The sequence below is a fragment of the Anser brachyrhynchus genome, assembly GCF_964034855.1.
Source record: "Anser brachyrhynchus genome assembly, chromosome: 3".
Classification (NCBI taxonomy): Eukaryota; Metazoa; Chordata; class Aves; order Anseriformes; family Anatidae; genus Anser; species Anser brachyrhynchus.
In genome coordinates, this window is record NC_137696.1 from 42,782,935 (window position 1) to 42,808,452 (window position 25,518).

The window sequence follows — 25,518 nt, forward strand, 5'->3', positions numbered from 1 at the left end:
GACCCCTCTTCTGAGGAAGGTAAAGTCCAGCTAGTATCACTGTTCTTGGGTCAGTCTGCGGACGATAAAAGGCGGAAGCTTCAGAAAATGAAGGAGCCGGATGTGAGAGATTTAGAAAGGCTGGTGGAAGAGGCATGGAGGGTATTTAGGAATCGAGAAGGGAATGAGAAACAAAGGCTGGGTAGGGCTATTGCTGCGGCAACTGTTGCAGCCTTACAGAGGCAAGAAGAACCTTTTCGGGGAAAAGGAAGAGGGAATGGGATAAGGGGAAGGTCAGTAAAGCCTCCCCTGAGACCGAATCAGTGTGCATATTGTAGGGAAGTGGGTCATTGGAGAAGGGAATGTCCGAAACAACGGGAGAAGAACAGGTTGATGGTAGCTAGTGTATCTCCCGACCAATGAAGTGGACCGGGGGATTCTACCCTAGCAGATCCGCTGGTTAAAATTAAGCTAGGGAAATCAGGACAGGAAGTGGAGTTTTTAATTGACACAGGAGCGACTTATTCTGTGTTAAACCAGAAATTGATACCAGAGGATGAGGATTTTGTGACGGTGATAGGAGCTACAGGCCAGCACGAGAAAGCCTTTTTCCTAAGGCCTTTAAAATATAAGTTAGGGAAACAGATGGGAATACATAGGTTTTTATATTTACCAGGATCCCCGAAGTCTTTGCTGGGGCGAGATTTACTAGAACAATTAGAAGCGGAAATTGTCTTTGAAAAAGGGAAGGTGGGGTTAAAGGTGAGAGAAGAAAAGCTGATAACCGCGCTAAGCTTAACGCTGATACAAGTAGACCCCATCGGTAAAGTACCTTCGGAGATTTTAGACCAAGTTTACCCAGGAGTCTGGGCTACTGACATCCCTGGGCGAGCCAAAAATGCAGTCCCGATAGTGGTGAGATTAAAGCCAGGGGAAAGGCCAGTTAAGATTAAGCAATATCCCCTAAGATTAGAAGACAGGAAAGGAATTAAGGGGATAGTGGATAAGTTTTTAAAACATGGACTGCTGGTTGAGTGTGAATCTGAATATAATACTCCTATACTACCAATTAAGAAGCCAGATGGGAAGAACTATAGATTAGTGCAGGATTTAAGAGCTATAAATAAGATCACTGAAGATATACACCCTGTGGTAGCCAACCCGTACACATTACTGACTAAATTAAAAGATAATTTAGTTTGGTTTACCGTACTGGATTTAAAAGATGCCTTCTTCTGCCTGACTTTAGCCCCAGAAAGTCAGAAGCCTTTTGCTTTTGAATGGGAAAATCCAGACTCAGGACGAAAGGCTCAATTGACCTGGACCGTATTGCCGCAGGGATTCAAAAACAGCCCCACGATTTTTGGGAATCAACTAGCAAAAGAGCTTGAGGTTTGGGAGGCCCCAAACACCGAAGGAGTTCTGCTGCAATACGTTGATGACCTTTTGATAGCCACTGAGAATAGGAGCAGCTGCATGCAATGGACGATAAGTCTCCTTAATTTTCTGGGTTTGAATGGGTATCGAGTCTCTCAACAGAAGGCTCAGCTGATTCAGTCACGTGTAACTTACTTGGGGTTTGAGATTTCAGGGGGACAAAGGGAGTTAGGAACAGAACGGAAAGAAACTATCTGCCGTACCCCAGAACCACAGACCATTAAGGAATTACGAACTTTTCTAGGGATGACAGGTTGGTGCCGTCTATGGATTAATAATTATGGACTAATTGTAAAACCCCTATATGACCTCATCAAGAATAACCAATCAAAATTGGTCTGGACGGGGGAAGCACGGGCTGCCTTTAAGAAGCTTAAATTGGAGTTAATGCGAGCACCAGCTTTGGGTCTACCGGACTTGTCTAAACCCTTTTGGTTGTACTCCTATGAGAGACAAGGGATGGCTCTGGGGGTGCTGGCACAGAAGCTGGGCCCCTACAGGAGAGCTGTGGCCTACTTCTCTAAACAACTGGATGAAGTAAGTAAAGGTTGGCCGGGTTGCCTTCGAGCGGTGGCCGCTGTCATCATGAATATACAGGAGGCTCGGAAGTTCACTATGGGACAGAAGATAACCGTGCTGGTATCACACACTGTCTCGGCAGTCTTGGAGCAGAAAGGGGCACACTGGTTATCCCCTCAAAGATTTTTAAAATACCAAGCAATACTGGTGGAGCAAGATGACGTAGAAATTGTGGTTACTAACATTGTGAACCCAGCTTCTTTCCTTAGTAACGCTCCTGACAAGCCAGTGGTCCACGATTGTATCGAAACTATGGAAACTGTGTATTCTAGCCGACCAGATCTCAAGGAGGAGCCCTTGGAAGACGCGGACGAATCATGGTATACTGATGGAAGCAGCTTTGTGAAACAAGGACAACGCAAAGCAGGGTATGCGGTGACGACCACTCAACAGGTAATTGAGTCGAAACCATTACCCCCTGGGACGTCTGCTCAGAAAGCAGAAATAATTGCCCTTACGCGGGCATTGGAACTAGCAGCAGGAAAGAAAGTAAATATCTGGACAGACTCTAAGTATGCATTTGGTGTGGTGCATGCACATGGGGCTATCTGGAAGGAACGAGGATTATTAACGGCCCAAGGAAAACAAATAAAATATGCTGAGGAGATTTTGAAGTTGTTGGAAGCGGTAAAGCACCCAGAGAAGGTGGCTGTTATACATTGCCGGGGACACCAAAAAGGAACCGCTGACTTCGAGGTAGGGAACCGATTGGCTGACCAAGAAGCAAAAAGGGTGGCCGGATTGGCTGAGGCAGAAGCGCTCACTTTAATACCAGACGGTAAAATACAAACTTGAGGTGAAGGACAGGAACCTAGGTACACACAGGAAGATCAAAAGTTAATTGGGGACCTGGGAGGAAAAGCAAGGAGTGATGGATGGGTATACCTGAAAGATAATAGGGTTGTACTACCCTCTAATTTAATATGGCCTATGGTCATGGCAGAACATAATAAGACTCATTGGGGAGCAGACACCTTATATAAAAATCTGAGTCGAGTCTTGGTGGGAAGAAATCTGTATACTACGGTAAAACAAGTAACCCAGCAATGCAGTATTTGTTTGCATCATAACCCTAATACAGAAAATAGGGTAAAGTTCGGAATAATCAGTAAAGGAAACTATCCAGGACAACAATGGCAGATAGATTTTTCAGAACTGCCAAGAAAAGGGGGGTATCGATACTTGTTGGTTTTGACAGATACTTTTTCCGGGTGGCCGGAGGCTTTTCCCTGTCGAACCAACAAGGCAAGAGAAGTGGTAAAGGTTTTACTGAATGAGGTAATACCGCGTTTCGGAATTCCGGCAGCAATGTCCTCGGATAGAGGCTCTCATTTTTGTGCGCAAATAGTTCAAGAAGTAAGTAAGGTCTTAGGGGTAGACTGGCAACTCCATACCCCTTACAGACCACAGGCAAGCGGACAAGTGGAAAAGATGAATCATCTAATCAAACAACAAATAGCCAAAATAGGGCAAGAGACTAATTTATCATGGCCTCAGTCTCTCCCTTTGGCTTTACTTAGAATTAGAGTAAAACCACGGACAAAGGAAAATCTAAGCCCTTTTGAAATATTATACGGAAGACCCTATCAGTTTTTGTTCAGCGGGGAGGACCTGACGCAACTGGGGTCGGGATACTTGTATAATTATTTAATAGGACTCCAAAAACAGTTGGATCAAATATCTAAAGTTGTCTCAGGAACCAGGGCTAGAGGGCTGGACCAACCAATCCACCCCTTTAAACCTGGGGATTATGTGTATGTAAAAGCATTTGCAGGTCGCCCTTTGGAAGAAAAGTGGACGGGACCATACCAGGTGCTGCTGACAACACATACCGCCATCAAGATTAAGGAGCAAACGGCCTGGATCCATTATTCGAGAGTGAAGAAAGCTCCAAAAGCCCCCTGGAAAGTAACGCTGGGTGACGGTGAACTGAAACTAAAGTTCAGTCAAGCAAAATGAAGACACTATGGTCAGGAGTATTTAGTAATGTAGTTAGCAGAAATTTAGTTAACAGAATTGTTTTATTTCTGTGGCTTATAGTTGTAATTGTGATTCAAGAATTGGAAGGTGCTTCTATGATGATAGAGAATGGTGGGTGGCCTTGGTCTGAAGCCGTAACCACGGAGGATAAGAACATTAATGGAAAGTTAGCTGTTGTGGTTATTTGGTGAACAAATGGTGATCATTTACATGCATTATCAGAATGGCAAAATTTAGGGGAAGGGTGGATACACCAAAGAACTGTAGGGGACGAAATTGAAATAGGGTGCCGAATGATTAATGGAACAGCCCACGAGAAAGCAACGGGGATTTTAGTAAAACCGACTTCCAAAAGTGGCCAACAAGAAGGTTGTATCCGCCCAGGTAAATTAGATTGTTGGTATAATTTTATATTAACACAGACTGTAGCAGTTAACTGTTTTTGGACTAATAATGGTCAAAAGCTCGAGATCAAGGAAGGCGAGAGCCTCATGATAAATTTTACAATATATGCTATACTTCCTACGACAGTGAGACCCCCTATTGCACTTCCTTCCCCTACAACCTATGCCCAAGCCCCAGTCAAGCTGGAACCCAAAATTTATGAAACAGGCCCATATGTAGTAAGGAACACAGGCCAACAACAATTGTTATTTAATCCAGAATGGTCTCTCAAGCGTGTTGAATTGCTAATACAAATTAACATCTCAGCAGTTCAACCAGCCTGTTCTCCTTTCCTGAAGACATCATTAGAAGGCTGGACAATATGGTCACAAAAGCAAGTACACCTCAGGGGCAGAACACAAAGAGACTTAACTGGAATGCTAGGAACAGGATTAGGAGTTTTAAATGGAATTGATTCAGAAATACTAATGAATAAGCTAGCCACAGCAACAAGCGATTTGACAAAACTAAAACAGCCCCTGCAATCATCCTTACTGGCATTGGGAACTAGCCAATGGCAAGTTTCAAAGGTGTTACCAATATGGGAAAAGGCTGAAGACCAGGACCACAGACTAATAATAGATGCACTTAGTATGGCGCAAGGTAATGTATCTTTAGCTCTTAGTTGTATACAGGTACAGTTATGGATGCAGGCAACGGCTGCCTTGATCATTAGGGAAGGAAGTGAAGGCATTTTTCCGGCTGAAGTCCGAAAGATTGTTTGGGACAATGCCAATGATTTCGAAAAGAAGTTCCAATCTTGGTGGATTCTGGTAAATTTTACCTATGATCCCATTATTAACATGGCTACTGCCTTTGTGCTTACTATACGTAATGCTACAGTTTATGTTATCCACCCCATTGTTGCACTAGGGTTAAATCATGAGGAAACAGTGCTCTATCCTTCGGAGCATAGAACCTGGGCCCGGATGAAGAACGGGAAATGGCAGTCTGTGAATCTAGAATCATGTGTTACCCGGGAACAACAAGGATTTATTTGTGAGAGCAACACAATTGATGCTCAGGATGTCTGTCTTGACACTGAGCAAGGTGTTTGCCACTTTGAAATTCATCCAAATACTAGTCAAAAGACTGTGCTTGTATATATTGGTCAAGGCTGTGTGTGTTTAAGAACTGTTTGTGCTTTTGTAGAAGTAGATGAGGAAAACATAACTCTACCTAGCAAAAATCACTTTAACTTTTGTATTTGTAACTTTGTTAGAATCATCGGGTGTGATTTTTTATATTCAGCACCAGTGGTATCCCACCAGTTGATCAAGTCCAACCACACAATGTATCACAAGTTATTACCCACACCTATTGGGATGAACCTCACGCTAGTGAAGCAATTACTTAAACACCAAGACCTGATCAAAATTTTAAAAGGCATTCAGGAAGATGGAGAGAAGACTTTAATCACTGTCCACCATGATACAAAAGAAATAAACAGAGTTTTGCAAAGAGTAAAACAAGACACAGATCATAGCTGGTGGGACAAACTCTTTGGATGGTCGCCAACTGCAACTGGGATTTTGAACACGTGTCACCCAATTATTGTTCTATTGATGTTAGTTGGTATAAGTTTAATATTGTCTTTTGTAATACTTGTTTGGAATTGGAAATTGTTACAACGAATGGCAATATTAGCTTCCCTGACGAAAGTACATGGCAAGGTATTGAGAGATACATATCGTAGAGGCTGGGAAGAAGAATTTTTGTATTCGGAAAGGTCTCTACCGACATAGAGGAAATATAGAAACAAACAAAGGTTCTGTATAAGATTAGTAAGGATAACATTTCATGGGGCTTTGAGGAAATATGGAATAAGTTAACTTCATGGTTACCCAACTTTCAATAGTTAGAACAAGTTTTTACTGATCTGGTTATGTTATTGGTAGTAGGAATATTTGTATGTATGTCACTGCGATACTGCTAATGATAAGGGCATGCAATGCAAAAGAATTTGCATGGGGAAAAGAAAAGGGGGGATTGATTAGGGAAGCTGAGGCGATTCCAGATAAGAAAGGGTTAAGAATGAAACTATTAAAGGAGAACAGAACATTAGGTGTAGGGCAGGAAGCAGATGTACGGACAATGTATCTCAAAATAGGACATACGGGCAATATATCTCGAACAAGACATTGGAATCCAAGATAAGAAATAATGAGCAGAAGATTCGAAGAAAAAACAGTCCTTGCGGTTAGGAAGAAAGCTAATTCAGCAGAATCCTGACCAAGGGTGAAAAGTACACTGTGAGGAAGACTTATGGCCTTCCTCTCTGAGACCACCGACCACAGCTCGACGACCCCTGCCCAAGACCACTGAGAGGATCTGCGCAGGCGCAGGACACAAAAAACTGATTAGCATGAGAAGCGAGAGTAGGCGGGGTTAGATAATGAATATGTATAGGCGTTAATAAAATATTAATCACTGTGATGTATAAATTTGGGACGGCTTTTCACTTCGGGATGCACGATAGGCGGAAAGATCCCCCGTGCATCCGGCGCCGTCAATAAAGAATAAATCACTTAAAGAAATTGGATTTATGATCTTTGAATCAACACTATATATTCTACATGCTGAATAATACTTCCATGTCCTGAAAGAAGCATTGATATCTCTTGTTATTTCCTCTACTCATTTTAACTACAAAATCTAAGTATTACATCCTGAAGATATATTACAGGTATCCTTTTTCCAGTGAAGAATCTTTATATAAATATAAAGGGTAGAAGTTTTTTTTTTTTTTTGTAGGGTAACACCACTACTGCTGCAGAACAACTTAAAAAAATAATAAAAAATTAAAGACACTACAGATCCATTCAACTTATCCAAAAAAATTAAGATAAAGGCTAGAGTCAAAACACTGGAGCAAAATACAACAGGGAAGAGGTTGTTGTATTTCCAAGTAGTAATCAGTTTTGGGGAAAAAAAAGAAAAAAAGATTGTGAGAACAATTTGCTACTAAGGAGAAAGCAGAAAAAAAAAACAGAAGGCATTGAACCATGTCTGCATTGCCTAAACAAAAGATGTTTTTTCAGACATTGCCCAAGACTGTCTATGAAGAGCACCCCTTTAAATGAAAGCACCAAAGCTACCTCATTCATGAACTCAGAAATGCCATAGAAAATACTCTTGATAGCTAATGGAGAGCTTAGCAAAGGAACCAACCATCCAAAATAACAGAACTGCCTGCAAGACACGGAAAATAACTCCAACTGATAGAAGTGTTGAGCAACATACATTGGAGAAAAACTGCAACTCCATAAAAAAAGTTGCTTTATCTCTATCATCTACAGGCAAAGTTCTAGTTCTAATAATGTTTACAGGAAGATAACTGGAAGTTACTGGCTATAAATTCAACATGTCACTTGTTAATATTCCACAGTTTCCAATCAGAAAACAGCCCTAGAAAGTAGGAGGAGACAGAATTACAGCTAAAATAATATAAAGAGAATTTACGAGGAGCATTAACCAACGAGACAGGAAATTAGACCAGTTGGTGTAAACACAAAGATATTTAAAGAAAGTTTTACTGTCCAAAGTACATTAACATTGATTGTTTCTATTGACACTTAGAAATCTAAAAATAGTACATCATATAGTCTCCTTCCCTGCAGATATTCAAGGCCCGTCTGGACGCCTACCTGCGCAACCTGCTCTAGGGAACCTGCTTTGGCAGGGGGGTTGGACCTGATGATCTCTGGAGGTCCCTTCCAACCCCAACAATTCTGTGATTCTGCGATATACTTCTGGGATAGTATTTCAGCCAAATAACTGCTTAAGAATATTAAAGAAAAACATTTGGTTTACATGGCGGAAATTTAATTCCTGAATACCTATTCATTATTGGAAATTTGAGGTATGCGAGTTTTCAAGGTTATTTTGTTGTGTTTTTCAGTGAGGCAGAAAATCAGTTATTCATATTAAAAATATTTACTGGAGAGATTTTCACAGGGTGATAAAAAAAAACCTGTCCTTCAATAACAGTAATTTGCACTCACCTCATTATTTTAAAGGAAGTATTCAAGTACACTAGCTAGAATTGATTCTTTCATCCTATTTGAAAAGTAGTGCAAGTGAAAGTTTGTTGATTGAAATGAAATTTCACATGAAATGTCTGCTCAGAAACCAAGAAGCGATCTGAGAAATTGCTTTCAAGTTTTTATTTTATTTTGTGCGGGCTTGTAATTTACCTTACTCGCCATTCTGATACGGAGCTATTCTTCATACCACAGCCGTAGCCAAGCACAGGCACACGATCTACCACGCTACTAACATACTACATGTCCGTTTGAGACTGAAACCATCCTATCAATTACTATCTGTTTCTAGGATTTTACATGTAAACGTTCAACAACAAACGATACCAGGCTGCTCATTAAGACAGGCCTCAAAAGGTCCTAAGATGTGTTCAACATACTGATGTCTCAGAATAATGAGTTACAGATCCATCTGGTTTGGCTTCCCAGCCTTCATAGTTGCTTTGCATTGTTACATGAGAAATCTGCTATTTCAACACCTCCTTTAGCCAGTTATCATCTTTAAAAGGAAGCTGTTCTCTAGAGCTGCAGCATTCATCCCTACCAGTCCCTAAACCAGCCTTTGCTGCAGAGTATAAAAGCACGTATCCCTCACCTGCAAGAAACACCAAGGGCTTCCCAATCCTTTCTGATGGATTCCCCAACCTTAAATGCATGTTACATGTTCTGCTCAGCAAGAATACCTAGAAACAATTGTCAAATAAAAATAAAAAGCCTAATAAAAAATGCAATTATAGATTACCATTTAAAATTTAATTCTTAACAGCTTCAGTGTCCTAGCGCACTTGGAAAGCTGGTGACTTGGCCAAATGCTCATTTTTCCTAGGACTGCATGTCTCTCCTACTTTATTTACTGAAAAAGACGTGGAGTCACATAAGGCAGATTTCTTACAGTAAAGATTCACAAGATGCCTCTATCAGACATTGTAGCTAAAAAGGACGGCCTCCCCCTTCTCTTAAACCAACTCTGACCCAAAAGCAAGACAGTGTTGTTCACTTCAAAGGGTTGCTTATTTATGGGGCAGAAAATTCATATTAAAAGAAGTGAACAATTCTCTGTCCAAAGAGTCAGGTGAATGCTAGAAATAAAGAAGTACACGCTAAAATCATGTCTTTCATGTATTGACTGCTGCCGAGCAAAAAAGAGAAAGCTGAGCTGAAAGGTCACCTGCCATCACATTCTGCTCCTCACACCGATGTAGAAGGAGGCTCGCTGGATGTTCATGCCACGACTGCCCATTTCTGGTGGTTAATGTGACTACAATAGCACAGTTCTTACTCTCCATTAGAAAATACCTCTCTTCCCTTGGGGATAACTTTTAAATAGAAATGCTATTATCTCCTAAAGACTTTGAAGTTCATTTGAAACGGTTTCAATTGTGTGAAAGTTTACACAGTAACCTAATAACCCAAACTGTACAAATACCACCCTCCTAACTCCGCGTTACACACAATGTGAAAGACTGCAATTATACAAAGTCTAGACTTATCAGGAAAAGCCCTGCTATAAAGCCTTCATTATTTACTCTCTGTTGGGCTCTAAGACCAATTATTTTTTGGTAACATTTTTGGCCTGGCTTTCTGCCCTCTGGCTATAGGAGTCAGTTCACTGAATACTTGGGCTTCCCTACGTACCAATACTGAGGGATTTTTCTTAACAAAGGACACAGCACTGAAGAGTAATTGGTAATCTTTGTGAACTAGTACACTCTTCCATCATACTGAGTAAGGCTGTGAAACGATACTTCTGATCTCCAGAATGGATGATTATAACCTGTTGCCATGTGTCAGCCTGGGTTCAGATAAAGTCAAGGACTACAAACAGTGTAAATGCTGCATATCAAAAATACGTAACAGTGCCCAAGGCTATCTGAAATTCCAGAATCCTGATGACATGAATGATACAAATTTGTAAAAAAAAATCCCAAATTGCATAACAGTGAGTAAAATAGGTAAAGAATTAGGTTCAGCAGCACATGAAATAATAGACCTATTTGTTCCACGGTAAATCCATAAAGCTAGCAGGAACAATGTGAGCAATGGGGTTATGTTTGTGATACCGCCCTGTTGATATCTACTGACTGTGAAGCACTCCTGGATGTAAGGGATCAGACCTACCTCTACACTGTACGGAAAGTCCCTGCTTCCCAGAGTGGAAAGGGAAACAGCCACTAGAAGACTGTGCTCTGAAGTAGTTTACAAACCATAATGAATCCAGAGTAAGGCAATCCAGCCACAAATAGGGAAAATCAAAATAAGTTTTATGAACAGAATACATCCAGTCATTTGATATGGTGAACTCTACTGTTACTGTTATACAGAGTTAAACAGCCCAAGATACAAGATTTGTGAGAAAGGCCCTTTGAAGTTAGTTACAGCTTTAGCTCTCCTATCACTTACAACATCTGGATAACTTGGTACATAGGCATACTTCAAACTCTGCATATGAAAACACTACATTCTTGCCACAACTATGAAGATACACGCACATATATACACACATACTCATGTGTGTGTGTATATATATATGTATATATTATAAATATATATATAACAGCCCCCAAGCATCTCAACAGATTTTTTGGTTGAGGGAAAGAGAAATTCCACTGGAACATTTTAAATGCACAGAGCCTAAGACAAAATTAGAAAAACTGGAGCTGTGTTGCAAAATGCTACAAAAGCCTATTTTCATGGCAAATTTGAATAGAGGAACAAACCAAACTTACCAAACCACAAACACAAAAGAACATTTACACGAAGAAATACTAAGCATGCTGAAACTATGAAAACACAGGCAGAGGGCAGTGACTTGGCCTCCAAAGGTTTTTGGCTTCCCCTGCTGTCACGGTCTAAGGAAGCCGAGAACGTCACGCCCAGCAGGGAGCCCAGGCAGCTCGATGTAACCACTGAATCCCGATGTAACCACTGAATCCCCACATTTCCCTGTGCCCCAGCAGGACAGATGCTGAGCAGAGCACGCTGTCTGCATGCTCTAGAGCTCAGATACACACATCAGTGCCTCTCCTGCAGGATAAACACAAGAAATCCGCCTTCTCCATTGCCATGCTTTGGACTTGCAGTGATTCCAGAGGCCAGCAATAACTAAGCTTCAACGCCTAAAATGAAAAAGCGGGTCAGCCACTGCACTGTACAGAACAAGAGCTTGAATTCCTAAGGTATTTCAGTGACAGCGCAGCCCCTTGTCAGACCTGCACAAAAGCAAGCAAACAAGCCTGAAGCAGCATTCTAGGCAGAAGATCATCACAAGCTCTCTAAAAATACAGCAAGTGTTGTGAAACACGTCACATTTTCAACACATCGCTTGAGCTTGTGCTTATGCTTGCACTGGTGCAGCAGAAACAAACAAAAATAATAAGCCCAAGGTGTGACCTTTCTAACCAGAGCCCTCTGTTGTGTGTGATGGTAATGCTTTGTACTGGGGCAAAACCATTTTGCCACCAGAAGTTTTATTCAGTAGAGTAATTGCGTGTGCCCAACTAGTTTTAAAACCTTAACTTATCGCTCCTCCTTTGTCAGTAACAGCCACAGTCAGAGCCCTCAGCCTCTGTGAGAGTCCAAATCCAGTACACGAAAGTTCCCTAACGGCCTTCCACCCTCACGCACAGTGAATGGGAAGATGACGAAGTACGAAGCTTGCCCTGCGTGGGGCAGGTCGTGGTTTGTTGTCGTTGCGAAGGAGATGCCAACGGAGCCCAAACGCCAGGTCCTGCCGGGCTGCGCGGAGCACCTCTCGGGTAGGACGAGGGGGGTCAGGGAGGCGGGGGTGTACCCGTGCGACCAGGGAAACGGCCGCCCGCAGGGAAACCGCTCCGGCCCCCCACGCCGCGCCGCCCCCCGCTCACCTCGGAGGCGCCGCTGGTAGCGCTCCAGAGCCGCCGCCAGGCCGGGCTCCCCGCCGGGCGCCCGCATCAGGACGCCGCCGGCTCCCGGGGCCACGCTCGCAGCGAACTCCCCTGCGGCTTTCACGGGGAAGGGACTACAAGTCCCGGCATGCAGCGCGCCGCGCGGGGGCTGCTGGGAGGTGTAGTCCCCGGGAGGAGGATGGGCTCCCCTTTGTTGGGGCTTGCGGCCGCGCTCGCGCCTGCGCACAAGCACGCGCCTTCCGCCTACGTCCCCGGCTCCACAGCGGCCGGGCATAGCGCATGGCGGAGGCGCGGGAAGCCGTGTTTACCTCCCCGCGGCGCCTGCGCACTGAGCAGAGCCCCTGCCCCGCTATTGTCTGCAGCCAGCGCATGGGCAGCTCCGTCCCCGCGCCGCTCGGCGCCCGGCGCCTGCGCAGCGCTCCCCTCCTCCTCCTCCTCCTCCCTCCCCCCCCCGCATTGTGTGAGCCCGGCCGGCGCGTGCGCAGTGCCGCGCCCGCCGTGCCCGTTAACCGCTATGTGCGGGGAATAACGGCGGCGCGGCTGCACAGCGACGCCGAGCCCAGCGCCCCGCGGGGCTGCCGGCAGAGCGCCCCCCCCCCCCTCCCCCCCCACCAGTACTACCGGTATCACCAGTACCGCCAGCATCAGCACCAGCAGCGCCGGGCCGAGCCGTCGCGAAGGGGTGAGTGCGGAGGCGGCGGCTCGGGCGGAGCGGGGCCGGGGTCTCGCCGAGCCGTGCCGCGCCGTGTCGAGCCGCCCATTGTGTGCCGCTCCCGCCGCCGTCGCCCCTTCCCCCGCTGCGCCGCGGAGCGGTCGGCACACGCCGGGGGGGGCGGTGTCGGCGAGCTGAGGGTGAGCCGCGGGCGGGGGGCGCTTGGCTGCGCCCCAGGAGGACGAGGAGGAGGAGGAAGGGGAGGGGGGAGATGCGGGTGATAAATGGGGAGTGGGCTCGGTGGGAGGTGGCAGCGGTCGGGGAGCCGGCCGCCTGCTCCTTTGTGCAGGGAAAGAAGGGCGGCAGCGCCGGGGAGGGATGAGGCGCCTTCCCGGCGCTGCGATGGAGGTCTCCGCGCCCGCGGTGCGCTGCCCGAGGCGCCGTGACAGTGCCCGGGCTCCCCCCCCCCCCCCCGTGCCCGCGTGAGGTGGGACGGGGCGGCCCGGGCGTGATTCAACGCGAGGCGATTTCCTCTGGTAAACGTCCTCTGGGAGCTGCTCTGCGCCCAGATGCTGCTGAGCAGCCTGTGCGGGAACCGCGCTCTGCTGGCGTGACACGCAGCTCCTCGGCGCTCACGTCTGTTCAACGGCAGCGGGGAGCGTCGCACGTGTGGGCCCCTAAGGATCTTCCCCTCGCTTCTTGTTTTTTTTCCGAATGTTCTGTCAGTTTCATGTCAGTTTCTGATGGTGTCGTTTGTTTGTTTGTTTTGCTTGTTCGTTTGCTTTTGTTTTCTGAAAGAGGTCATACAGCCTGGCTGGATGGAGAGAAGGGGGTTGCCCGGGGAGGTGGTGGAGTCACCGTCCCTGGGGGTGTTCAAGGAGAGGCTGGACGTGGTGCTTTGGGACATGGTTCAGTGGGTGACATTGGTGGTAGGGGGACGCTTGGACCAGATGATCTTGGAGGCCTTTTCCAAGCTTAAAGATTCTGTGATTCTAAGAGTAGAGTTGAGGATACACAGAATTATCTGTGCAAAACCGTAAGACGTGGTTTTGTTTTGTTTTGTTTTCTCAGATTTCTAAACTGTGTATTATTTGTAATGGATCAGCTACAAATCTTTTTCTTTTTAAAATAAACGTTGTGGCATAAAAGTTATTACTAAACTTACTTTATCATTGCAGTGTGATTTTTATTTATTTATTTGTTTTTGGGCATCTGTTCCAAGTATTCTGCAGGTGACTGCCTCCCATATTTATTCAGACTGGGTTTTGCAAATCAGAATGGCTTCTCTCTGTCTCGTGCTTCCTAACTGTCTGGGACTTGGCAGGAAGAATTTTCAGTAATTCTCTTGGTAACACAGAACCCAGAAAATAACTGCGAGTTACAGAAGTGAACTAAAAAAGTCTGTGTTCACTTGCAGGTGAGAGCTAGGGAGCTTCCTTGAGTGACTGCAACACAACCTAAAACATGAATGGCTGCAGAAATTGATTTTGAAGTACCATTTCCAGTTCTTGCAAATGCAAGCAAAAAATGTTTAATGTACATAGTTACCATAGTACCTCCTTGAGGCTCTAAAAAAAAGTCCATTTCAGTGTCAGTGCTGCCTTTCTTGGCTTTGCAGGTAGAATGAAATTGAGGAAAAACAGATTATTTTTCTACTTCAACCAGAAAGCCAAGAAAATAGTGAAATTCTGCTTTTCCATTAGAAAATTTTGAGCAAGAGAGTGAGGCATTGAGTCTCTTCAGGTAGCAGAATTGCAGAAATTCTCCTCTCTGCCTGTGACATTTGTGAGGTTACAATGGCACGCGGTCCCCTCTTTGAAGAGCATGCTGCTTGCTGTAGTAAAAGTTGGTACGGTTGTGGCCGGGAGACTGAAATTTGAGGAAAAAAGATCTCTTTGTTACTGGGGGATGGAGCTGCTCATTTGCTGCCTGGAAGCTGGTGCTAGATGCATGATTTTCTACCAGCGTTCCCCGTGTCAGGGCTAAGGGAAGCAGGGAGGTGCCTTTCGTTGGCTACAAGGCTTGTGATGCTCTTGCTGAACGCCTGCAGTTCTGTTCCAGCGTCGATTGCTGTATCTGTTCTTGCATTGTCTCGTTCCTTACGCATCCTCTGTAGAGTGGTCTGCAGATAGCAGCTTCCTTCCCTGCACAATGCTCGTGCTTCCCTGCATCAGTCCATCCGGTGCGCTGAATGAGGCAGATGTCCTGGGGAAAAATAGTATGTGATCACGTGGCTTAAATTATAAGATAATGTATGCAAATGAGGCTGGGAAGAGAGTACAGGCTACTTGTTTAAACGGCTTTGTGTGTGTCTGTTGTATTGCCACAGCAAAATATTGAAATAAATCACAAATACCCAGTCCGCTTTTATAATTTAGTTTCTCCCACTCTATCCTCTCAAAGCTGGGAAGCTGTTTCTAATTTAGCGGTGCTCTTGTAGCTAAAGTCATAAGACCATTTTAACTGAAATTTTGTTTGACCTTCAGAAAAAAAAAACATATTTTAAATTAATATATGTTTTTTTGTCATGTATTACATCAAAAGCAGCTTGTCCTAAAAGCATCAACTAAAACCCACAGAGATGTTTTAGTGGATTGCCTGTGAAGTTGAAGCACACCATTCAGGCCCTTAGGTGGTTGATAAGGGGGAAGTCTGGGAGTAGGTTGGTGTTAGAGGAGGGTGACTGGCACCTGTAACATCCTCATGGTCCTCAAGCTCCCTGCTTACCCGCTTGCTCTGCTAATGCTGCAGCAGGCAGCTCTGCTACTTGGCCAAGAGTGGGAAAAGTTGATTCGCTCGACTAATCCAGCAGTTTCTTTTTGTTTTGCTTGACTTTTTTTTTTAATCCCTTGGGTTAGCAAACTGAATTATTTCATTGTGTGGTCAGATGAGTGCCAGAGCAAGTACACTGAATGGGGACAGCAACGTCAAGCCTGGAAGAAGGAAATACTTCCTTTTCCAGTAGCAGCAATCCATTTGGTCTGCTCAGCTCTACGCTCTGACAGTCTCCATTGCAGAATACTGCAGTCAGAAAGGGGATGTGTATAAATTCAAGAAAACCATTAAGGTACTGTTTTGTTCTTTTAGTCTTAGTTTCCTGTTCTTGATATGTAAAATGTCCACATTCACAATGTTCAGAACATAATTGGATAAAAAATAATGTTTCTTTATAATATGGGTATGAAAAGAGGTCCTGGTAAGTGGTGTGGCCTTTACATAAGAAAAAACAGGGTTTTCATACCAGACTAAGAGTGGTATCTTCTCTTTCACAGAATTTAAGGTTGTTAGTGTTCAGAGGCTTTCACAATTTTTTTTTTACTTCCTAGTCAAATAAAATCACACTTCAAAATTTATATATTTACTTATTTGAATTGTAGAAAAGTACTATTTGGTACGTGCTTAGATAAATAGTTTTTATTCATTCAAAACAGATGCATGGCAAAATCCACTGGATGTTATGCTTAATAAGATGGGATATCTCTTTTCCCATGTGCATCTGAAAGATGTCAACTTTGTTTCTCCTTCTCTTTTTGTCCACATAGAAATTGTTACTGGAAAATAGTTTTTTCCTTAGCTAGGTGCTTTTCAGAGCTCCATCAGCATCCACTGGTGGGCCTAGGAAGCAGAATCTGTGCCAACAGCTGCAGCCCTCTTACAGCCTGGCTTCTTCAGTTTGTTCTGCTGGGTTTAGTGCAAGAATTGGCCTTTTTCATTATAGGTTCCTTTGTTTACTTGTTTCCATCCATGCGAACTAAAATGTTTTGTGTTCAGAACTTTTCCCTGAAACTGAAGTGGTATTTTCCTTGATATATAGCAGAATCTTCTAAGTCTGTGTGGTGGGCTTTCCAGATCTCCTATCACTGTACGGCATTCCAAACAAGACTCTGGCTCTGCTCATTTTGTTTCTGTCCAGGACTGGAAGTGATGCTCTGCCTGGCATTTCCAAGATGCTTCTCTGTGCACGGGGCATTTTGCTCGTCTTCAGCTGTGGTAGTGCATGATGGACTTGTAAGCAGTCCATTAGCTAACCATTGTGGTCTGGAGGTAGCAATACACTGAACCCATTAAATTAGATGTACTTAGGACTTTTCCTTCTAAATAATTTTCTTGATGATCTTTCTTCTGAATTGCAAATACTTGGCAATCTTCATACGTATTCTCTTCTGTGGTCAAAATCAAGGCCTTTTCAATTATCTCTTATTTGTCATGTTGTTGTGGATTACATTTCAAGATTCAGAAGAAAAAAACCAGGAACTCAGAATGTCATCTCTCTTCTGTTTTCTCATGAACACAATTTTTCTTGCTTTCGTTAGTCTCGCTTCCAACCCGCAATTGCTCCCCCAGCAATACAACTGGTAACTTAGTCTTATTATACTTAGTCTTATACTTAATAATAAGACTTATCATACTTAGTAAACTAAATTATAAAACTAAATGGAAGACAGGGAGAAATATTGTAGTTTCATTTAGCTTAGATTTTTGTTTTTGACTTTTCCTAAGAACACAAGAATGGCCACCTTGGGGCAAGCCAAGTGTCCATCTACTGAAGCCTCCAAGAATATCTACAACCTGGTGCCTAGGGAGCCATAAGAAAGGTGCAGGCATATATGATATTTTCTCCTAAAGCAAAGCTAGTCTCCATCTATTTTCTGCTTGGGGCTTTTGTGTTGGGTGTGGTTTCTATTAAGTATTATTCTTTCTACTTGATCTGCATTTCTTCAGCACTGTCTTGAAAAGGCAGTTCAGTTAAACTGTCCCTTTCTAGTTTTCAGACCTCCGTTTCTCGTACATGTTCAGTTTTATACTGGATTAATTTAATAATAAAAATCCTGATTTATTGCCTCTTTTTGTTATTAAAGAAAAGCCAACCTAGTTTTGTGAGGTTAATGAAGATTGTGCTCACCCATCTCCCCTTCTTTATATGATATGTGTTCTTCCTATTTTACTTTGTTTCCAAAGGGAATATTCCTGTAGTATGAGGGTCAAATACTTCCTATAAGAATTGCTGCTCGGGGTGATTCATGGGTCAAAACACAGCTTGAATTTTAGTTTTGAGGTTGACTATAAAACTGGCTATTACAAATCTGTTTTGAATTGTAAGCAGAAATTATTCAGGAAGCCATTGAGAACCCAGAACTCCTTTTTGTTTAGATTTTGGATTAGCAGAGAATTTTGAAAAATGACCACAACTAGCAAAGCCAAGAATTATGGAACAACTCAAGTATTTTCATGATATAGATAATATTGCCCTCTTATGTCCTTCCGTGTTTTTGTTACTATTACAGTTCACACTGATAAATATAAGAAAACTTGTCAGAATTCACCTGTTTGTTAAAATCAGTATGTATAGTTTTAACTATTACCATTTAGAGTACAAATTCTGTAGCGTATTTCCTCATTCAAAATTTGATTTTCAACTTCCTTGGGCAAGGATGAATTGTTTGTTTGCTCAAGGTCTTGGTGAAGTTCATAAGCTTCAGGTACTGCTGCTGACTTCTGTATATGGGATTGGTTTTTACACAGTGCAAGGCCCAACATATAGCTATTGCATTATATTCTTTAGTTTACTATAGAAAACTTACTCATTTTAGGAAAAGAGAAAATGATACTATTGGATAATGCCAAGCAGTATTTCCTTCTTCAGTATTTGCATCTTCTAAATCACCACATATAATTGTCTTGCATACTGCATGCACATTTTATTTTATTTTTAAAATCACTTTTCTTAAGCAAACACCTTTGCTTTTCCTAATTTTGTAGCCCAACTGAATTTTCTTTAACATACTGTACCAGCATCTTCAACTCTCAAAATTAAACATATTCTGAGTGTTGCATTGCTAAACCTGCAAATAGCAACAGTCGGCTTCCTCCTGTCTGACCGGGTGATACTCCAGAACCTGGTTTGCATTGTTCTCTTGCACAATCCTCACTGTAGGTGTAGCACTTCTAAATGCTGCCGGTTACCTGCTCTGAGGGGTTTGGGGCTAGTACCAGAACTGAGAATAGAATTATCCAGCAGCCTTGCTTCTGGATGTCTGAATCATGCTGCAGTATCCACGTACACTAGAAATGCTTTAGAGCTTTAGTTTGTTGTGTCTTGAGCTGTATTTGGTTGAAAAGCAAAATTTTTTACTAGAGCTTCTGATATTGCTTTCATGGTCTTCAATTCTTTTTACCTTCTTTATGCACCCTAAGCAGTAAGTTTTCAATTGCTCCAGTTAATATTATTGGATTATTATTTTTATAAACCTCTGACAAGGTGAATTCATTTTTATAATTTCTGGGCAGCCTATAGCATGTAGTGAAGTCCTTTATAAGGTGGCATTGTTAGTAAAAAAAAAAAAAAAAAAAGAAAAAAAAGAGAGAGACATGAGTGTCAAGATGCAACAGTGAACCCTGAAGCCCTGAGTCATACCTTGCCTGATTGTGGTAAATTGAAGCCCTTGATTTAATAGAAGATAAACAATCAGTCTGCTGTTTTAAATGCAATTCATTAATTAACTTTAAACAGTACTTTGGAAGAAGGTTTGATTAACAGTACTTTGGGAGAAGGTTTGATTTAGTAGACTTAGATCCTTGAGTTGCCATATTATGTGGGTATTTCTCTTGGTGCAGTTTCATTCCAAAACCAAGAAAAGCACTAAACCTATTTTTATCTAGTGTGCTTCTTGGGAGGCAATGCTTCAAAAAAAAGATTATATTCAGGGCATGTGTATTGCTTTATTTGTATAGCTTACTTCCATGAGAATTGTTCCTTTCTTTTCAAGGTATTTATTCACGCTTTGGGGGCGCTAATCTAAGGCAGCATTAGAAGAAAGGGTTTTCTTCATTACCCATTACAGATTTTAAAAGTTGCATTATCCGTGAAAATTATTTTATTAATATTTCTTACAGTTACTGTAGACCTAAGAAGTCCTGTGAGGTGTCGGTGGGATTAATGTAACCACACCGGGTTCTCCTAGCAGCCTAGGCCGAACTGACTCCTGGCTGACCTGGGCCTGCATTTTCTCCCCCTGCGGCTCTGCAGCCCCGCTCCTTTTGCTGTGGTGCTAGATTTCTGTGTGTTAGCCTCTGGGAACAACTCATTTGTTTGTGGGAGTGGAGAGGACGGGAGGAGTTGGTTTGTCACCAGCTGAACACGCTGAAATAGCTCAGCTGCACAGCCCCAGCCCCGGCAGTTCTGCAGCCAAGGCAAAGGGAGCGGTCAGGGCTGGGGCAGGGTGAGAGGGCTGGGAGCCTGACAGCACTCAGGCTGCGTTTGGCTGATGTGGGACCACAGCATCTTCAGCGCGTCGTTTGTAGGGTGAGGGTTAGAATTACGTATTTGCCTGTTGGTTGCGTGCTAAGTTTGAAAATAAGTTAACACTGTGAAGTTCTGGGCATGCAAGCGATTTACAGTAGGAGAAGCTAAATATTAGCTGTGTCAACTTCCCATACTAACTCCTACTAGGTTATTTGGGATTTGCTGCAGTGGAAGTGTAGGTGCATGAGCACCTATGAGGAAGAGATACCGTACTGTAAATTCATATCCCATACAGCTGTCCAGTAGACTCTTCCTATGTTTAGAGACTTAATTGTGTATTTAATTGAGCTGCTAAAAGTAACTTTTCCATTTCAGCCAATAAAACTTTGGGCGCACACAGCTCCAATCTCATTAGAAATTCTGAACACAATGTATACTTTGGAATTCATAATCTTGTCACATAGTAAAACTTGGGGAAGGATTTGAAAATAGAATGCATTTTCTTTTTTTTCTTTTTTCTTGTGTTTAATTTGAATTGCTTTTTTATTTATGGAAGTTTCCAGACTGGCATGGACAGGTATGTTCTAGAGCACCTGTTCCCAGCTGTAGAGCTTGACTTTTATGGATGTGTGGGCTGGCATGGCTGGGCCTCTATTACTGAAACGTCTGTTTAATCCATTACGGTGTTTGTGTGTTCATACTCGTGATACCATGCGAATGCACTCATTCTGTTAAAAAATGTCTGTGTGCCCAGACTGGGATTGCCCGCAACCTGTCCGACTCGCAGACCAAGTACAGGGAATGTTTCTGTTTCTTCCACTTCTCTCTTCCTCCCTCCAGCTTGTAATAGTACATGGCAGGTACATCCAAGACTGAAGGGAAAAAAACACTTCTGAATTTCTGGCAACACTGTGAAAGCACTTTGCTAGTAATTCAAAGTAAAGCAATCCTATTTAAAAAAATGGAGAGGAAAATCATGCAGAACAAGTCATGTCTGGTTTCCTAAGGATGTGTCCTGTATCAAACTATGCTGACCCTCAATGTGAACACATGCTCTTTCTTGTCTGCTTGGGTGGGAACCAGCAATATTCTGTGGGGAAAACAGCCTGAATGGCCGAGCACAGAGGAACCATGCAAGTGCAGGGTGGGCAGCAGGCTGCAAGGAGCTGGTACTTGCCAGATTTGTGGCACAGTGTTTCTGCCAGCGGGATGATCACCAAGCCACTTTTCATCGTTTATCAGCAGTCCTGGCTATTGGGGAGGTCCCAGCTGACTGGAGGCTAGTGAATGGGATGCCCATCTACAAGAAGGGCTGGAAGGAGGATCCGGAGAACTACAGGCCTGTCAGCCTGACCTCAGTGCCAGGGAAGCTCATGGAGCAGATCATCTTGAGTGCCATCACCTGGCACCTACAGGGCAACCAGGTGATCAGGCCCAGTCAGCATGGATTTATCAAAGGCAGGTCCTAATTGACAAATCTGATCTACTTCTACTACAAGGTGACATGCTCAGTGGACAAGGATGACGCTGTGGATGTGGTCTACCTAGACTTCAGTAAGGCTTCAGACACCATTTCCCACAACATTCTCCTGAAGCTGGCTGGGTAAAAACGGGCTGGGTAGACGGGTCCAGGGTTGTGGTGAATGGAGTTAAATCCAGTTGGAGGCCAGTCACTAGTGGAGTTCCCCAGGGCTCAGTACTGGGGCCAGTTCTCTTCTGTATCTTTACAGATACAGCTAAGGGATGTTTAGGTTGGATATTAGGAAAAACTTCTTTACCGAAAGGGTTGTTAGGCATTGGAACAGGCTGCCCAGGGAAGTGGTTGAGTCACTATCCCTGGAGGTCTTCAAAAACCGTGTAGATGTAGAGCTTAGTGAAATAGATTAATGGTGGACTTGGCAGTGCTAGGTTAAAGGTTGGACTTGGTGATCTTAGAAGTCTTTTCCAACCTCAGTGATTCTATGATTCTACGATGAAGTTGTTCTTTGATTAGTACTCAGCCCTCCTTCCCTCAAAGCTGGTCAGAGTCCTGCCTCTGAAATCTTCAGCTCGCAAAAGCTTGCTGATAGGAGGAGGGCTTGGTATAAAGAGTGGCTACTTAGGTTGCACTTTCTCAGGCAACTAAATAATGTTTCGGTAAGAGTTTTAATTAATTACTGTGTGGCAGAAGGACAATATAATTAAAAAACATAAATCCTAGGTTGTTTTAAAAGTACACACTCTTGCTTGATGGGAGAAATATACCTCTTAAAATATCTCTGGGGAAAAATAAAAAGTCTCCAACTGGGCTATTTTTGGATTAAGCATGAGAAAATATTAGCCTTGTATGTGACAGATATGTTAAGTAAATATTTACCATCTCTTAGATGGGAAATGTACAAGAGGTAAAGTCTGGGAAGAGCCAAAGCAAAACAAACACACACAGAAATGCAGGACTAATTTATTGTAAGGTGTTAGGTGTTGTAATTTATTAATCTAACAGCAATGTTGCTGGGTGGACACCAGTAGCAATACTAACTTGTATACCATGGATACATAGAGGGATTTAACGAACAGAGGATATGAATCGTTCCAGCCTCAAAAGAGGGAACTGGTGATGATCAGTCTTAATCAACTTCTTATGTTTTTGTCTGTATTTCGTTTGGTGATAAGTGATTTAAAATATTTTTGGTAAACCAGAAGACTATATCAATTGCAGCCATGTGGTCAATGTTGCTTAATATACCTTTGATATTTTAATTTTTTTTTAAATGTAGCTGAACATAGCCAAGTTCCCAGTCAAATCTTTGTGTTGGAAACATAAAATGTTACTTTTGTAGTAACTGTGGATTTAAAAAAAAGGGCGGGGGGGGAGGAAGGGAACCCACCGAAACAGCAGTTGTTCACTGAAACCCTGGTAGAAGGGATGACTCAATCCCTTTTTGTGGATGAGGTTAGAGCTCTGCTTCCTCTTGGTTCCGTGCCTGGAGCAGCATGTGTGGAGGTCAGAGCTCTTCCCGTTTAGTCTTCCCTTTCACATCTCTTCCTTCTGGTCCTTTATTTTAAGGCAACTAAAGCGAAGGTGCCAATTACTGAATTTACAAAGGAAAATCTACATAGATTTCCTCCAACAGAACTACTTGAATTACAGATAATCTGTCTACTGAAAGACGTGCTTGGAAGCATTTAATACCCATTAAAAGTATTTACTTCAGTGTACTAATAAAAGTGCTTTCCAGTAGTCTCCAAATGTTCCAAAGTTAACCAGATTTACATCGTAGTAGTCTGCAGAACCTATGCTAATGTTGTACCAAATCAATTGTAAACCAAATTATCACCAGTCATTCGTAAACCAGCTTATAAATGTCCATCTGAAAATTTTCTACTTGCATAGCAATAGGGGTTTATGAAAGTAATTTGGTTGAGAGATTGTAATACACTGGCTCAGACGAGTCCTTGCATAAAAGTGTCAGGCTGTATATACTCACTGTGTTTGGTAATAAGCTTATAGCGACAATCTCACACACAATTGTTTGATCATATTTAGTAAATGAGAGGTGGTGTAAAAAATAGAATTAAGACTTAACCATGCTGTAGTCTAGTAGCTATATTCCTGTTTGGCTGCACACAACAAAGGAATGAGCAGGCGCTGCAAGCAAATGTGGAATAGCTTCTCTCCAGGGAAGCCATTTCCTAGGTACTAATTACAGACTGCTTTAAAATCTGAAGTGTAGTCTATGTCACTTTAAAATCTTTGCAGTAGCTTATGTTTATCATTCAAACTATGGGTATTCTTGTTGTTTGTGCAAATGTCTTATCCTACTTCATATCTTGCTAAACTGTGGAGGCTTTTTTGGCAGCTGTTTTCACATGATTTTACAGTGAGAAAGTGTTTGTGCTGTCTGTGGTACCTTGAAGTTTCATTTTATGGGAAGGAGAGAGGAGAAAGGATGTGACTAAAGAACTGAAAAAATAGTTAAAATATAAGACACTTTAAGCCTTTTTCTACTCTATTTTTATATGAATCCCCAGGAAGAGCACTACCCATCAGGAGAAGCTCTTAAAAATTGAGTGCATAATGTGATCCTGAATTACAGTCTGAGACTGGGAAATAGCAAACATGAAAAAACGCTCTCTGTAAGTCATAGTGACTGTGTTAATTTTTAAAGATTTTTGGTTTTAAGCTTGTCATTACATTAAATAGTCTGTGGAATGTCATTGTAGCACAGCATAATTATGAAAGAGAACAAATGAACTTTATTACATGTGAACATGCAAACATGCTACCCCTGTCTTGAGACAGTGAAGACTTCCTAGGGCAAGCATCGCTTCCAACTTTGAAGAGGCAAAATTTGGAGCCTCTGGTTGTTTTGTAAAATAACTATGTCCAACTTTTTTTCTCCTTTTTTCCCCCTCAAGTATAGGGCCTGTGTTACTAGATCCTGGAACAAACAACCTAGTGTGTTTCCAAGAAAAATACATCTGTGAACTTGGCTGTTGAGAATAATTGTAAAAAGCTCCAAAACATTCCATAAGGGAGAGGGTAGAATGTACCAAATATTTTGTATGAAGCCTACCTTCAAAATATAAATACATTTTTCATCTTACTGTGGAGGTGTAGCAAAGATTAACAATTGAATACCTGTTTGACGTGATTTATCTGTAATACAGTGAATGGACGTGGAGATCAGCAACTCTGACTGCAGCAGTGGTCCTCCAGTGCTTCTGCTTTCGTGGTCTGTGCTTATGTGCCAGGTCAGGAAGTACAGCAGGACTGGAATCTGAAAGATAGATGTTAAAACTACTTGTGTTTGGTTGGCTTTTTTTGTTTGGTTGTTTTATTCCCCTTTGGAGAGTATACTTATCTTCATATCCACAAAGAAAGTAATTGCTTGAGTTATAGAAGAAAAAAATCTGCATTGCTTTTGAATGTAATCTAATCTTACTAAGTATCTTGGGATGTGGAATAAACTCCATATATTTCACAATTTTGGGGAAAGTGAAATCACCACCCTTGGGAGGTCAAAAGGTCCAATTTTCTTTGCAAAGCGGTGTTTGTATTTTCAGTACTGCTCAGGACTGTGGTCAGTACTTAGCCAATGCAAATAAACCACCTCTTCATACAAAACCTAAAAAATAACATGGGCTATGCCATGATGGAGGCAGTGACAACAGGAAATGTGGGATGAGGACTTGACTACATCTTGATTACATTCTGCCTGAATGCAGTGCTTGATTATTTTATTTATTTTCCTGTTTGCTTTTCTTGGTGATAATATAATCTGATAATATGGTGTG

The 25,518-nt window shown here is 42.6% G+C and overlaps 2 protein-coding genes across 18 annotated transcripts in view; one reads left to right on the plus strand and one right to left on the minus strand.

The window, feature by feature from the left end:
* Nucleotides 1-12,767, minus strand: part of SDCCAG8 (SHH signaling and ciliogenesis regulator SDCCAG8) — a 121,129-nt gene extending 108,362 nt beyond the window's left edge. For all 3 annotated transcript variants that reach the window (XR_013949141.1, XM_080586760.1, XM_080586759.1), the window contains exon 1: nucleotides 12,326-12,767. Coding sequence is in view for 2 of the 3 variants with exons in the window: in XM_080586760.1 (XP_080442886.1) it covers nucleotides 12,326-12,620 (295 nt within the window). In the remaining variant the exon portion in view is untranslated. The remainder of the gene's footprint in view (nucleotides 1-12,325) is intronic.
* Nucleotides 12,768-12,804: 37 nt separating this feature from the next.
* The window catches only part of CEP170 (centrosomal protein 170), a 101,482-nt gene continuing 88,768 nt past the window's right edge, over nucleotides 12,805-25,518 (plus strand). For 12 of the 15 annotated variants that reach the window (XM_080586754.1, XM_080586753.1, XM_080586755.1 and 9 more), the window contains exon 1: nucleotides 12,805-13,028. The gene's annotated coding sequence lies outside the window, so the exon portion shown is untranslated. Of the gene's footprint in view, nucleotides 13,029-13,509; nucleotides 16,066-19,807; nucleotides 20,302-20,336; nucleotides 21,796-25,518 lie in introns of those variants that run through there. The other 3 variants (XM_080586752.1, XM_080586751.1, XM_080586744.1) reach the window with 3 other exon arrangements.